A 13406-nucleotide genomic window follows, 5' to 3' on the forward strand; every position below is an offset into this window, starting at 1 on the left:
TACCCTATTGGAGACATCTTTTGATTCGACATAATCTGGATGTCATGCACATTGAGAAAAATATGTTTGATAACGTGTTTAATACTGTCCTGAATGTGAAGGGGAAGACAAAAGATACAGAAAAATCTAGAGAAGAATTGAACACCTTCTGCAAGCGGAAAGAGTTGAAGAAAGTGGATGGAACTCGAGGGTATCCGAAAGCATGTTATACGCTTGACAGGGAAGAGAAGAAGATCTTACTTCAATGGATCAAGAGTCTTAAGTTTCCCGATGGGTACGTGTCAAATATTAGTAGATGCGTTGACATGAACGCCCTGAAGATGCACAACATGAAAAGTCACGACTGTCACGTGTTCATGCAAATCCTTCTGCCTGTTGCATTTAAAGAACTTCTTCCTAAGAATGTTTGGGAGGCAATTACAGAGTTAAGTTTCTTCTTCAGAGAATTAACATCCCGCAACGTGGCCATATATGACATGAGAATACTGAGTGAGAAGATAGCTGTTACTCTTTGCAAACTTGAGCGTATCTTCCCTCCTAGTTTATTTGATTCAATGGAGCACCTACCAGTTCATTTGGCAGATGAGGCACGATTGGCTGGTCCAGTGCAATATCGGTGGATGTATCCTTTTGAAAGATATTTGAGGACATTAAAAAATCATATAAAAAACAAAGCCAAGGTTGAGGCGTCCATCGCCAATGCATACTTACTTGCAGAAATGTCAACCTTCTCTTCGTTTTACTTTGAAGATCAAATATCTACAAAGTGGACAACGTTGCCTCGCAATATTGAGATGCCCGTTGCTGAAAATGATGATCCTCTTTGTCTCGCCATATTCAAACCTATTGGGCGTTCACTTGGCCGAGGGACGAAGAGATACATGGATGAGCGCGAATGGCTTGCTGCACACATGTATATTTTGAGCAATTGTGCAGAGGTTGCAGAGACATATAGCAAGTGAGTTTTCTCGTTCAATTTACGTATAAGAAGTGTTCATCATATATAGGTGTTAACATATTTATTTGATGCTTTGTATCCAAGGATCTTCAAGGAGGAAAAACGATATGCAAATCCTTACATGACTGATGCAGAGTTTGAAGTCGCGTTTCACAACGAGTTTATTGTGTGGTTTAACCATTACGTAAGAGACGATAAATTTATGTTAAATATACATTTACTTACTCTAAAATATACATTTCACACAACTGATCATGATAGAGAGAGTGCGACTGTGAACAGTGGCGTTTGCATAAAAGGCTCGGTCTATGGTAGTGATAGAGATGTGCTAGACTTTTATGGGCGTCTGCAAGAGGTTTGCGTGCTGGAGTATCCGGGGTATCCAATTAAGCAGACAGTCTTGTTCAACTGTGAATGGTTTGACTTGTCGGCTCAGGGAACTTCTATTGATACAGACTTCAAGTTAGTTTCACTGAACCACACACGAAGATATAAGAAGTATGATCCCTTTGTTTTGGCGAGTCAAGTAGTTCAAGTGTTTTACTGTCCTTATCCCAGTACGAACCAATCAAAGAAAAATTGGTGGTCAGCATGCAAAGTCAACGCAAGATCAAAGGTTGAAGTGTCTACTGCAGCATCTACATCAACATTAGATCAACCATTTCAAGAAGAAGTGGTTACTATTATGCCTACTCACACAAGTGTAGGCATTGAACAACCACTTCTCCTTCATCCCCTCGGTGGAGTCGTTGAGATTGAAGATGACGATGAAGCAGAAGACGATGATTCCCCGTTGACATCTAAGGATAGTGATGATGATAGTAGTGATGCTTATGAATAAATGTAAATGCACAGATGACGTTGAATTTGATTGCAAATTTGTTATGTTTGTTAGTTACTGTTAATGTTATGTTTCGCTATAACTTTGTTAATTTAATTGTATGCAACAGGCATCATGTCTACCTCTCGAGGTTTCTTGGGATTTGGGAGGCGATCTGGCGTTAATGCGCCAGAAGCTACAGCAGATACATCTGATGGGTCTGGGACGCATATTTCTGGGACTCCCGAGACTCCCCAGGCTTCTAGTGTTTCACGGGCTAGAAGGCCTAGGGGCCCTACAGCTGCCGCTATCAGAAAGAGAGAGGTTAAGGCACCTGATGGGAGGACGGTATTTCAGAGGCATCCTACGACTGGGTAAGTATTTTTGTTAAAATTACTGTTTCTCGTACACCATGATTAAGTGACAAAATTACTTGTACACAGTGTTTTGTTGGAGCCCACTGGCCTGTCCAAAGCTTGCACGAGCACATTTAAGATGTTTGAAAACCCAGGCGGGTACACATGGAAGTTGACGCCCCCGGCGATGAAGGATAATTTTTTTGATGAATTACAGGTACAATTAAATTTATAATACATATAAATATATCATATTAAATTGTTAAAATGTTTGATATTAAATTAATTTTCTTTTTTTCAACAGAAAGAGTTTATGTGGCAGCCCGATGATGAGCGTGACGTGAGGAAAATGTGGGAGACAAAAGCCCGCAAAAGGTACTCCGACATGATGAGCGACTACAAGACAGATCTCAAGCAGTGTATCCGCCAAGGGAGAGAGATGTCTAGGCCCGTCTGGATGACTCCCGATTTTTGGACTGGACTCCGGGATTACTGGCATCAGCCCGAGGTTGAGGCTGTTTCAAATCGAGCACGTGCCAACCGGATGTCCGAGCCCGACGGGGAGGGTACAGGGATCAGTAGGCACGTGGGCGGGTCCCAGTCGACTCGTATCCTGCAACAGTATATGGTATGTAATTAACAAATAATTAAGTATATAAATTAAATTAATATATTGACTAATATAACTTATTTATCTTATATAAATGCATCTACAGAGCTTGGATCCTGGTACTCCCCAGGATGCACCGAACTATGCCACCTTCCTCCGCCTCCACACGTACGCCGATGGAAGTTATACGTCGGAAAGAGATGCTAGAATTGACGTAAGTGTTTAAGTTTATTCAAATATTTAGTGAATGTATTTATTTTCTAACAATTATGCATTGTTATGTATGTATTAGGCCGAGGTTCATCGACTGGCCGCTGCCACAGGACGACAGGAGCGGCTAGACGAGGTGTATTTGGAGGTGGTGCAAATTGATAGGTCACGGATCTACGGCGTCGGGAGTGCCGGGCAGAGTCAGGCTAGTAGGGGGTCTATCCGCAGCACGGGCAGTTCTGCGGTGTCTCAGCAGCTTTATGAGACACGGATCTCCACGCTGGAGGAGCGATTGGCGGCAGAGCAAGCACAACGCCAACAGATGGAGGACCGCATGGCGGCAAAGCAAGCAGCACGCCAACAGATGCAGGACCGCGTAGCTCAATTGGAGGCGTTTATGAGGATGTATAATGCTCAGCTACCTCCAGGGCCTGATGCCGATGATGATGATGATGATGCTTAGAATTATTAAAACTATATATTTATGTTTTCAAACAAAATTACATTTGCACTTTCCTTTCAAATTTATGTTTTATTGAACTATATATTTCAAGTGCTTTAATTATTAAAACTATATATGTTTTATATATTTATGGCAATGATGATGATGATTGCATTTAACATAAACAAATAAATTCAAATCACATTATAATAACCAAATTAAAACACTTTTGGTGTATTAATGTTAAAATTAAAAAAAATAATAATAATTAATTATTAAATATTAATTAAATATTTTACCGACGATAAAAATAAGGACCGAAACGAACTCGCTCACTAATTAACAACATATTTCAGGTATTATCTCCACATATTCAAAGATTATAATTATATGAGTGAGTATATAGCATTTAAATGAATTAATAGATGTAGATATATCAATAATACGAGTGTTCTGTACTGGTGATCACTCGAAAAGAATTTCAAAGTTAAGCGTGCTTGACACAGAGCACAAGCAAGATGGGTGACCCACTGGGAAGTCGGATCGCCGACTGGGAAGTTCGTCTAAAGTATGCAATACCGTATAAATACGGAAATAAATTGTGGATATACAATATACAATAAAATAAATAAATAAATAAATAAATAAATAAATAAAATAAAATAAAATAAAAAAATAAAATAAAAAACATTACCGTGGGCAAAACGCCGTCGGTAGTTACCGACGGCAATTTGCCCTCGGTAAATACCCGGCCATCCTCCGGCATGACCCACCGGCCGGCGGTAGCTTGTTACCGACGGCGTTTCACCGCCGCTAGTTAGCGGCGGTAATCGCCGTCGCTAGTTTTCCGGCAAGGTCAGCCGGACTCCGGTGGCTCTCTACCGACGGCAAAATAGCCCTCGGTAACTAGCGGCGGTGTATGCCGACGCTAATTCTCCGGCTAGGCTCCGCCGTTTAACGGCGACAATTCCGACGGCATCGCCGCCGTTAACTGCCGACGGCTGATGTTCGCCGCCGTTATTGTTGTTGCCGACGAAACGTTTAGCGGCGGGAGCTTGCCGCCGTTATCGCCGCCGGTAACACTATTTACCGGCGGCCGTCTTTTGTTACCGACGACATTTAGCCGTCGGTAATCAACGTTTTTTTTGTAGTGTTCGATATACCGAAGAGTTTGGTACGACAACGATATGAAAAATCTCATAAGACAATTTACAGTACGGTATACGGTATGACAAAAAAAATTCAGTATACCGTACCGCTCCACCCTGGGGCCTCTAGTCATGAAGTGTGCACCTCAAAATTTAGGGTTTAATTGATTATTTCATTGTAAATTTAATCATTTTCTTCGACTTTATAATTTTTTTTATTTTGATTTCGTTTTTTTAGTACATTTCCATTATTGATTCGATCTTATTTTTCCACGATCAGGATTTTATGACGATTTAGCTCTTAATTAAAAAAAATATTGAAAAACCTAGAAAAAGAAATAGAAAAGGAAAAAAAGTGCCAAAGCGGCGTCGTTTCATAATGAGTAGCAGCAGGCAATCTGAAGCCCTTTGATTTGACTTTCATCAAACCCCCATCGCCCAACTCCCGACGCTCCCTCTCTCTCTCCGGTCCGAAGGTATACATCTTCTTCTCTCTCTTGCTTTTCTATTTAATTTCTCTTGATTTCTATTTCAACTTTCCGTCACCGAGGGCATGCTTTAGTGTAACTTGTGTAAGAATTCGTTTTCCTTTAATCCTGCTTTGATTGAGAGAGTTTGGGTGTTGGAATGGTGAAGGAGCGTCGTATTCATGGTTTGAGGGCGCCGTGAATGATCAAGTGGCGTTATGGAGTACTGGTGTTGGTTCGTTGTTTTCTTGTGATATCAGCTGTTGCTGCTAGCTTGATTAGGGTTTAATCTAGTATTATTTTAGATTACTTATGATGCTTTGAGGAATTCTTAATAATAAGTTTATATTCTAAAGTGTCAGTAGATAGATCAATAGATGATGGATGATTTGTTATTTTATTGAGGGTAGTGTTTTCTTGACGCTAGAGCCTAGATCTTAAGAATGGTGCTCAGAGATTCCTTTGTAAAATATATGAATCAGCTTGTATTTAATAGATTTAGGCTTCATCTTCGGTAGATCTTTGATTATGAGTGTAGATGTAAGTGTAACCAGAAATGAAGTTTACAAGAAAGAGCTAAAATCCCTTGTTTCTTATTTTGACAGCAATAGTTTTCCAACTTGTGACTCAATTTTTAGATGTTTTGGTTTCAAATTTGGAATAATACAACAACTGAAAATGGTACTTGTTTCTTTGGATTTCTGATGGTAATTGAATTACAAAAATGGCAATACTGTATACAAAGTTAAGTCTAAAATACCAAGCAGTGTCAGACCTGCTTCTCAAAATGATTTCGGCTGTGAAGTATTTTTATCTGTTGATGCACCTGTTATTTGCACTGTCTTCTTTATTGGGCAACTGCTGCAGCCTGCAGGAAATTGTGGGGTTTTGGTGAAGTAATTGATTTAACTGTTGCAAGTGGTTAGTGTTAGCTCTTATATTGCTTCATTTGTTTGGACATCTTCTGAGCAGTGACTCTGATATTCAGGCTTTGTCCACTTGCTGCAATGGCTTTGTTTCTTTGAATCAAAACCCGAGGCGTATGCAACTCTTTTCGCTGTACTATTGGCTGTGAATTGGTTGTTAAGCATTGATCAAGTTGGGAAAAATGACCACAAAGTTCGAAAAGGTATTGGATAGTGGCAGAAGTGTCATTGTTGATCTGAAGAGAAAGCGGTCAGAACGATGCACCATCCCTTCAAAGGGAGCTAGTCACGTGCCGTTCACTCTGCAATGCCCTCCGAGATCATCGATCAAGAAGATTGACAAGCGGAGGAAACTAGATGGATCAATAAACAAGTATAGCAGCTATACCTTTCCATCTGGGAAGCGTCTGCTTAAATATTATTCCAACTTTAAGAAAAGTGGGAATTTGCAACGCTTGATGTATCATGACAATGATGACTGGAACGATTTTTCCTTGGACATCATTGCACATGTCAACAAAGATCTTCGTGTTGACAAACCTGCAATTGAAGTGGAGTTTAATGGAACCAAGATTCTGCTAGATTTCTTGCATATGATGCAGTTGGACCTGAACACTGGCATGCATCGGCCCATTGCTTGGATTGACATCTCTGGGAACTGTTTTTTCCCTGAAATATTTAGTGATTATGATGAAACAGATAGTTATGCCAATGAATTTGCTGAAGGTGAAGGCGATAAGGATATGGGAAATGGGCCATTTGGTTCCAATGGTATAAACTTGCATTTGGAGATTGCTATACATGGACTAGATAATGAGTCTAGTGGGGAATCCAATGTGATTGTCGAGCAGGTACATGCTCATGACAGTGCAGCTCCTAGAAAATGTGATGATGAAACTAATGATAGTTGCGCTAAGGCATCATATGAGGAAGGTAATGTGAAATGTGAGGACAGTCAGCAAATTGATGGAAACATGATTCAAGTGGTTGGTCCTGTACCTTGGTCATTGGAAAGTGACATTGTAAAGGAGCTGTTCGTAAAAAGTATTAGCTCGGCTGCTGCAGAGATTGTTAAGATACACCATTGTGGGGGCATTCTAATGAAAAGTCGTTTGGAACTATTCGAGAAACAGGTGGAAATAACAAAAAAATACCGTGGAGATGCAAATGTCCAGTATGCGTGGCTTCCTTGTTTGAAAGAATCTGTTTCAACTATACTACAGTATGGGTTAGGGCATTACAAGCCCTTGAAGATGAAGCCCTTTAATGGTATGGGGATACATCTGATCCCTGCTAATGGTATTCCGATCAGGTTGGTTTAACAACTCTCTTATCTGCATATAATAAAGAATTGTATGAGTGAGATAAATATATCAAGAAATGCTGCAGGTCTGGTTCTTCATTAAGTATTTATTTGTCTCCTACTTATATTTCTGTCCTTTCATTTGATTTTGTTTTGTTCTTCAACAAAAGCCATGCTCTTGAAAAATCTGTTTTAATGCCAATGTTCTAGAATATGTCATGTAAGTTCTGGTTAACATTCCTTATGTCTTATGCTACAGAGCTGTAATCAGTACTATATTGTTAGGCAGTTCATCATTTACGGTGTGAAGTACCATCAGATTCTGACTGCAATGAGTTATTGTTTTTTCTGTTGAATTACATTCTTGTGCTATATTTTGGTCTGGACTATTTTTTCGCGTGGTTCTATATCATCTGTTTTTTTCAGTACCGATTGTTTTGATGTTGACGAAAATGATATACGGCATATGGTATTCTGCCGTGTTATAATGGGGAATATGGAGCTTGTTAGCGGTGGATCAAGTCAGTTCCATCCCAGTAGCGAGGAATTTGATAGCGGTGTTGATAAACTTCCGAATCCAAATCGCTATGTTGTATGGAACATGAATATGACTTCTCATGTCTACCCTGAATGTGCAATTAGTTTCAAGATGACTTCTGATGTTAAAGGTAATGGTTTAGCCTTGCATTTGATTTTCTTATTTGGTTGTATTTTCAAAGATATTATATTTAGTTAGTTATAGGGTTTCATATCTTAGCATCTTAAATGTGGCTCTGTTATTTTCATGCTGTCATGTATTTTCCGATTCCAGTCAGGTGATTCTTCATAATGATATATTTCAAGTTGGCTATTTATTATTCCCATCGTCCCAATTCAATAGGCCATGTTTCCTTATTTGGATGTCTCAATTCAATTCAATTCAATTCAATAGGCCATTTCCTAAAATGGAAAATCATACTTAACAAACACCCTCACACAACTCATTACTTACACCAATTGCCATTGTGGTCCCCACAAAATTATCTCTTCGTTCACTTAAAAAATAATATCTCCATTTCTCTCTCCTACTTTTTTCACAAATTTACCCTAATCTCTCTCCTATTTTATTATAAACTATTTGTTTCTTAATATCCGTGCGCAGGCCTTGTGGCCTATTGAATTGGGACGGAGGGAGTAGTAATTTATGCTTTTTCGTAACTAGAGATACAATCTTTATTTCTTGAGCAAGGTTTTGGATATACTCAATGAAAGCCAAGTATTGGTTACACTGTACTTACTTATCTTGAACCCTTCAACCTCCTGAACATCCATTATTAAGAATGTAAGGGGCTTGTGTATAAGCCCTTTATAACTGGATTTTCTCATGTCTAGACTAACTATTATGTTAAAAGGAGGAAAATTTGTCACTTCCTTAATTAGCTGTTGAGCTTTTCATTTTGCTCTAAACTTTTCAGTACTTGAGTGCATTTATTTAATTCTTCTACAGAACCTGTTTTTGGGAAAGAGAGCATGGTTGATCTTCCTGCCTTCAATAATTGTGATGAAAGACCTCAAGACCAGGTATGCTTGGCCTGTTTAATCCTTCACATTTTATTTTAGATAAAGTAAAACCCCAAGCAAACTGCAAGTTGTAGAACAGTAAAAGAGAAGAGAAATCAGTAAAATGGGTGTAGATATTAAATGAAATTGGAAACAAAATTGGGAAGAACCCTTGTCAGGAACTATACTCCAGCCCTGCAAATCTGTCGAAACAACAATATAAATGGATTCCATCCCATAATTCTTTACTTCAGCTCTACTAAAGGATCCACTAGGGGCTAAAACTAGCTTGAAAATAAGATAGAAGATCATGTAGTCGTAAATAGAAATAAAATAAACCAATCCACCTGTAGCCTAATCAACTGAAAAATACAAGTTCAATTGGCTAGGTACGGAACTAAGGATGGTTCTTGACTCGTCAGGAGGTCGATCTGTCCACTTAGTGAAAAACAGGGTCACATGATCATCTTCTTGCTAGTCTTCCACATCTGCAAAATCTGTTTGGGTGCAATCAGCAAGGTTCTTGGCAACTTTTGAGTACTTTTTTGCATATGTAGCATTTAACCTCTCTTCTATGGTTAGTCGCAGAATGCTTTGTACTTTGGCTAGCTCGTTGCAAGAGGACATCATAAGTTGGTTTCTTGTAACTTCTAGTCCACCCTCTTTTCCAACTTAACTTTGTCTCTGACTCGGGCTGTCTGCATTCGAGAATCTTGCTCTGCTCGAGTGGTGAACAGCACTGCTGGATCAGTCTATTATGATTGGATGCTTTATTCTTTCTGGTACTTATTTATTGAGGGAAATTTGGTGCCTTTTGGATTGTATTTAATGAATCTGTCGAATCCACCCGCCTCCAAATTTCAGCATCTCTTGTGACCCTCATATGCTCATTGCTACCTGCCTGGAGATATACATCATTGCTGCCTATTGGGTGGAAAGAATTCTGGGCCATGGATGGTGGCACAATGTTAGCACCCTGATTGCTGCCGTTGCCTTTTCACGGATGAGAGCAAATGTTACGATATCCCACATCGGTTCCACATGAAAGTGTGGAATGGTATATAAGAGGGGGTCAACCCTTTACCCTTGACCATGGTTTTGGGTTAAGTTAGGGCTCCCTAACTTATATGTCTAACAATTTGAGCCGACTTGCCGGATCCGGAAGTTTACGGGAGAGGGCTACCTGGGGAGAGTGCCGCACGACTCCAGGGGCTCGAAGGCTACCTGCCTGGGTCGATCGAAGGCTCCCCAGTGTGAGAGCCGTCCGTGGACGTCCGGTCTTAATGGGGGATGGATTGTTACGATATCCCACATCGGTTCCACATGAAAGTGTGGAATGGTATATAAGAGGGGGTCAACCCTTTACCCTTGACCATGGTTTTGGGTTAAGTTAGGGCTCCCCAACTTATATGTCTAACAGCAAACAAGAGGTTCTCTAATTTGTCTGACTTCCCCATTTTAGCTTGCTGCTTAGCTAACTTTGGCCAAATAGCCACGAGGCCCTTCTCTCAGGCAGCCACACGATTCTCCAACTGTGTGATTGTCATGAAAACTCTTGTGAAGGACTATTGGAATTAGCAGGTCGGAACAGTTGATAGAGTTGAAGGCCCTGAACACGTCTCAAGTTGTAGTAGAGAGAATAAAAAGCCAGAAAAATGGGGGGAATAATCTTTCATTTGTGAAATTCGGAAACAGTATCAGGAATAGTTCCAGTCATGTGCAAAGCTAATATGCTGAAAAAACTATCCAAAGTGGTGACATCCTAACTCCTAACTACAGCCTCACTTGTACTAAAAGACCCTCAAGTGCTAAATACTCTAGCATAACATAGAACAATTAGAGATGACATCAGGCAAATAGAGATAGAAATGAATGAAAATCTTTCTCCCAAAGCCAAATCAATTGATAGGCACAAATTCTATCAACTTTGGTGACTCCATACACATGATTGCTTGTTAGTTGTTACCTTTTCAGTTCTTCATAATTAAACTTATCAAGAATCTCTCCTATTTTTTGATTATCATAGCACAATGCTGAATTGACTCTAGAATCATGTTAGAAGAATTGCTTATTGTCTGGCTTTGGGCTGTGGCTTTATTATTGATATCAGCGCTGTCTCAGTGAGGTTATTTGGTTATAGTGCATTGGTTAAGCAATAAGCACTACATATTTCCACTATTTATTGGGTTCTTTTCAGTCTCATACACTTCCATTTCAGTGATATGCATTGAGACTTACTTTTTTTGGTCAGAGGAACTGTGTTATGCAAGCTATAATTTTAACTAGGGGTGGTAAACGGTTTGGTTACGGGTTAACTGACCAAAATTTCAGTTAGCCGTAACCAAAATTGGTAACTGAAACTGGTTGCCTGTTCGGTTAACCGATTAACCGATTCGATTAATCGAATCGGTTAACCAAAATTAACTGATTTTTACTCAAATTCAGTTTACCATTATAAGAACCTTGCACAAAGGTCATGTTAGGGGGCTGCACGCAGCATTGATCGTAGGGGGTGAGTTCCGAACTCTTTGATAAGAACTTTCTTGCATATTTCTTGAGCAAGATGATGTAGATGAAACAGAAGCAGCTGCTCCAAACTCAGAAGGCGCACTCACTGCTTTACATTCCACTTTCAAGACTTGCCCAATACCTGACGAATTATTTGATTGAAGCAAGGGATTAATGTAATCCACTGCAGAATTTCTAAAGCTGCAATTTTGATTGACAGAAGCAGGACTTTTTCCTGCTTGATGATTTGGTGAAGACCTCCATGGAACTACTAAGCTAGAAGGTTGCACATTGATTGAACGACTTGGTTTTGGCATCATAGATTGTTTCTGCTGTTGCTGTATAAAGCTTAACAAACCGTTTGTTTCTGCTACAGTACCAAGATTGCAGGCTGGTACCATGTCACCAAGGTTCTTACCAGGTTGCAAATTCTGGGTGTACATCGCCATTGGACCTAAGAGGCTGAAAACTTTGTTTGGAAATGTTGGGTAAACATTTTATCAAATGTTGAGCATAAGCAACCCGCAGCCACGCACTATTTTATTTCTCTGAAGTCTGTGAAATTCACTGAATATTGAATAGGAAATTAGGAATTAGGAATCAGGAAATTAGTATAAATTAATATTAGGTGTGTTTTAATTTTAAAGTAAAATATACTCCCTCCGTACCATTGTTCTTGTCTCATTTCTTTTGGGTACGAGAATTAAGATGTAGGTAGTGGAGTTAAATTGTGTGGTCACGGAAATTAAGATGTTCTTGTCCACTAATTTGTCCCCAATTTAGGAAATGGGACAAGAACAATGGGACAACCCAACAAGGAAAATGGGACGAGAACAATGGGACGGAAGGAGTAATCATTTTTATTTTTTTAAAATTTAATTGGTTAATCGGTTTTAACCGATTGGTTATCGGTTAAACCGATTAACCGATTTCCAACCAAAGCTAAAACCGATAACCAAACCGAACCCGTAAATTTCGATTATCGGTTAACCGAAATTTCGGTTCAGTTACGGTTATAACCGAATAACTGAAACTGGTTTACCACCCCTAATTTTAACATGAATTACTTTGGGTAGTGAGTGATAAAATGCTGAGTTTCAATAATCATAAAAGGTATTTGCTACAGATTGCAGGAAAAACATTCCAAGTTAGGACCCCTAAGAGCCCTTGGATGCCATTTCCTATGCTGTTTGCTGCCATTTCAAGCAAAGTCCCTTCTCAGCACATGGACCTTGTGAAGACCAACTATGCGTTGTTCAGAGTATGCTGGTTGACACATCAAAATATTATCTTAACTGAAATAGTTTTCTGCTGTACTAACTAATAGCCATTTGCTGTTCGACAGCATAAAAAGATAAGCCGGGATACATTTGTGAAGAAATTGAGGACGATTGTTGGTGATAATTTACTGAAGTCAGCAATAACAAGTCTTCAGTGCAAGGTATGGCCTATTTAATTCTTGGTGCATGTTATGTTCTGTTCAATTGGTATGCCTGCATACCATGTATGCTTTACCCTAAAAAAGTTGAGGTGGATGGTTATGTGTATATATTTTCTGCCGTGTCCCATTTCCTTGTTCTAATTGTAATCTTATGTCTGGCTCATGTTGACAAAGTCACGCAGTATCTATAATTTCAACAATATTTACTTGCAGATGTTCTGTTTCATCATGCGATCTTGGTCTGTATAATTTCGTATAAACACCAGATATAAGCTCTTGGATTTTCCATTTTGGGCCATAGTCATCTTCTGAATATCTTTGAGCTCCATACTCTCTGAATATCCTGTCCAAACATGTGGTTAATGAGTTTGTTGTCTTTGGCTTTCCACAGGGCTCGTCAAACTCCAACGTTGAAACGGTGTGCAGCTAATCATGAGTGACCTATAGTTGAATTATCGTACAAATATATGTGCATGTAATGTCAATAAGTATCAGTTTGCACTTCACAACATTTCGTGTAGTTTTATGCTTTCTGAAAAGCTCTAGAAGTGTTAGTTTGCTGTATGGTTGTCACCAATTACGCTTCATTGAATTGGTTGGAAAATAACGATGTTTTGTGTTTTGACAATTTTTTCTTTATATTTTCTCTAAATTATATATATAGACATGCTAAAGTTA

The 13406-nt window shown here is 39.3% G+C and overlaps 2 protein-coding genes across 6 annotated transcripts; both read left to right on the plus strand.

The window, feature by feature from the left end:
* Nucleotides 1-2759: 2759 nt before the first annotated feature.
* Nucleotides 2760-6086, plus strand: LOC131008009 (uncharacterized). The gene is made up of 3 exons (XM_057934917.1): nucleotides 2760-2958; nucleotides 3037-3359; nucleotides 5984-6086. Exons 1-3 carry the CDS (start codon nucleotides 2839-2841, stop codon nucleotides 6084-6086), a joined length of 546 nt encoding a protein of 181 aa, XP_057790900.1. The 5' UTR covers nucleotides 2760-2838.
* LOC131015116 (inactive poly [ADP-ribose] polymerase RCD1-like) lies at nucleotides 4863-13356 on the plus strand. Of its 5 annotated transcripts, none has more exons than XM_057943370.1 (7): nucleotides 4863-5020; nucleotides 6000-7249; nucleotides 7667-7908; nucleotides 8727-8800; nucleotides 12414-12548; nucleotides 12633-12728; nucleotides 13120-13356. In XM_057943370.1, exons 2-7 carry the CDS (start codon nucleotides 6120-6122, stop codon nucleotides 13156-13158), a joined length of 1716 nt encoding a protein of 571 aa, XP_057799353.1. In that variant the 5' UTR covers nucleotides 4863-5020; nucleotides 6000-6119; the 3' UTR covers nucleotides 13159-13356. The 5 variants fall into 5 exon arrangements, with proteins under 5 accessions (XP_057799353.1, XP_057799362.1, XP_057799375.1 ...); XM_057943379.1 differs by having other exon boundaries at nucleotides 4907-5020; nucleotides 5984-7249; XM_057943392.1 differs by having other exon boundaries at nucleotides 5012-5246.
* Nucleotides 13357-13406: the final 50 nt, after the last annotated feature.

Source organism: Salvia miltiorrhiza, chromosome 1, assembly GCF_028751815.1.
Source record: "Salvia miltiorrhiza cultivar Shanhuang (shh) chromosome 1, IMPLAD_Smil_shh, whole genome shotgun sequence".
Taxonomy (NCBI): domain Eukaryota; kingdom Viridiplantae; phylum Streptophyta; class Magnoliopsida; order Lamiales; family Lamiaceae; genus Salvia; species Salvia miltiorrhiza.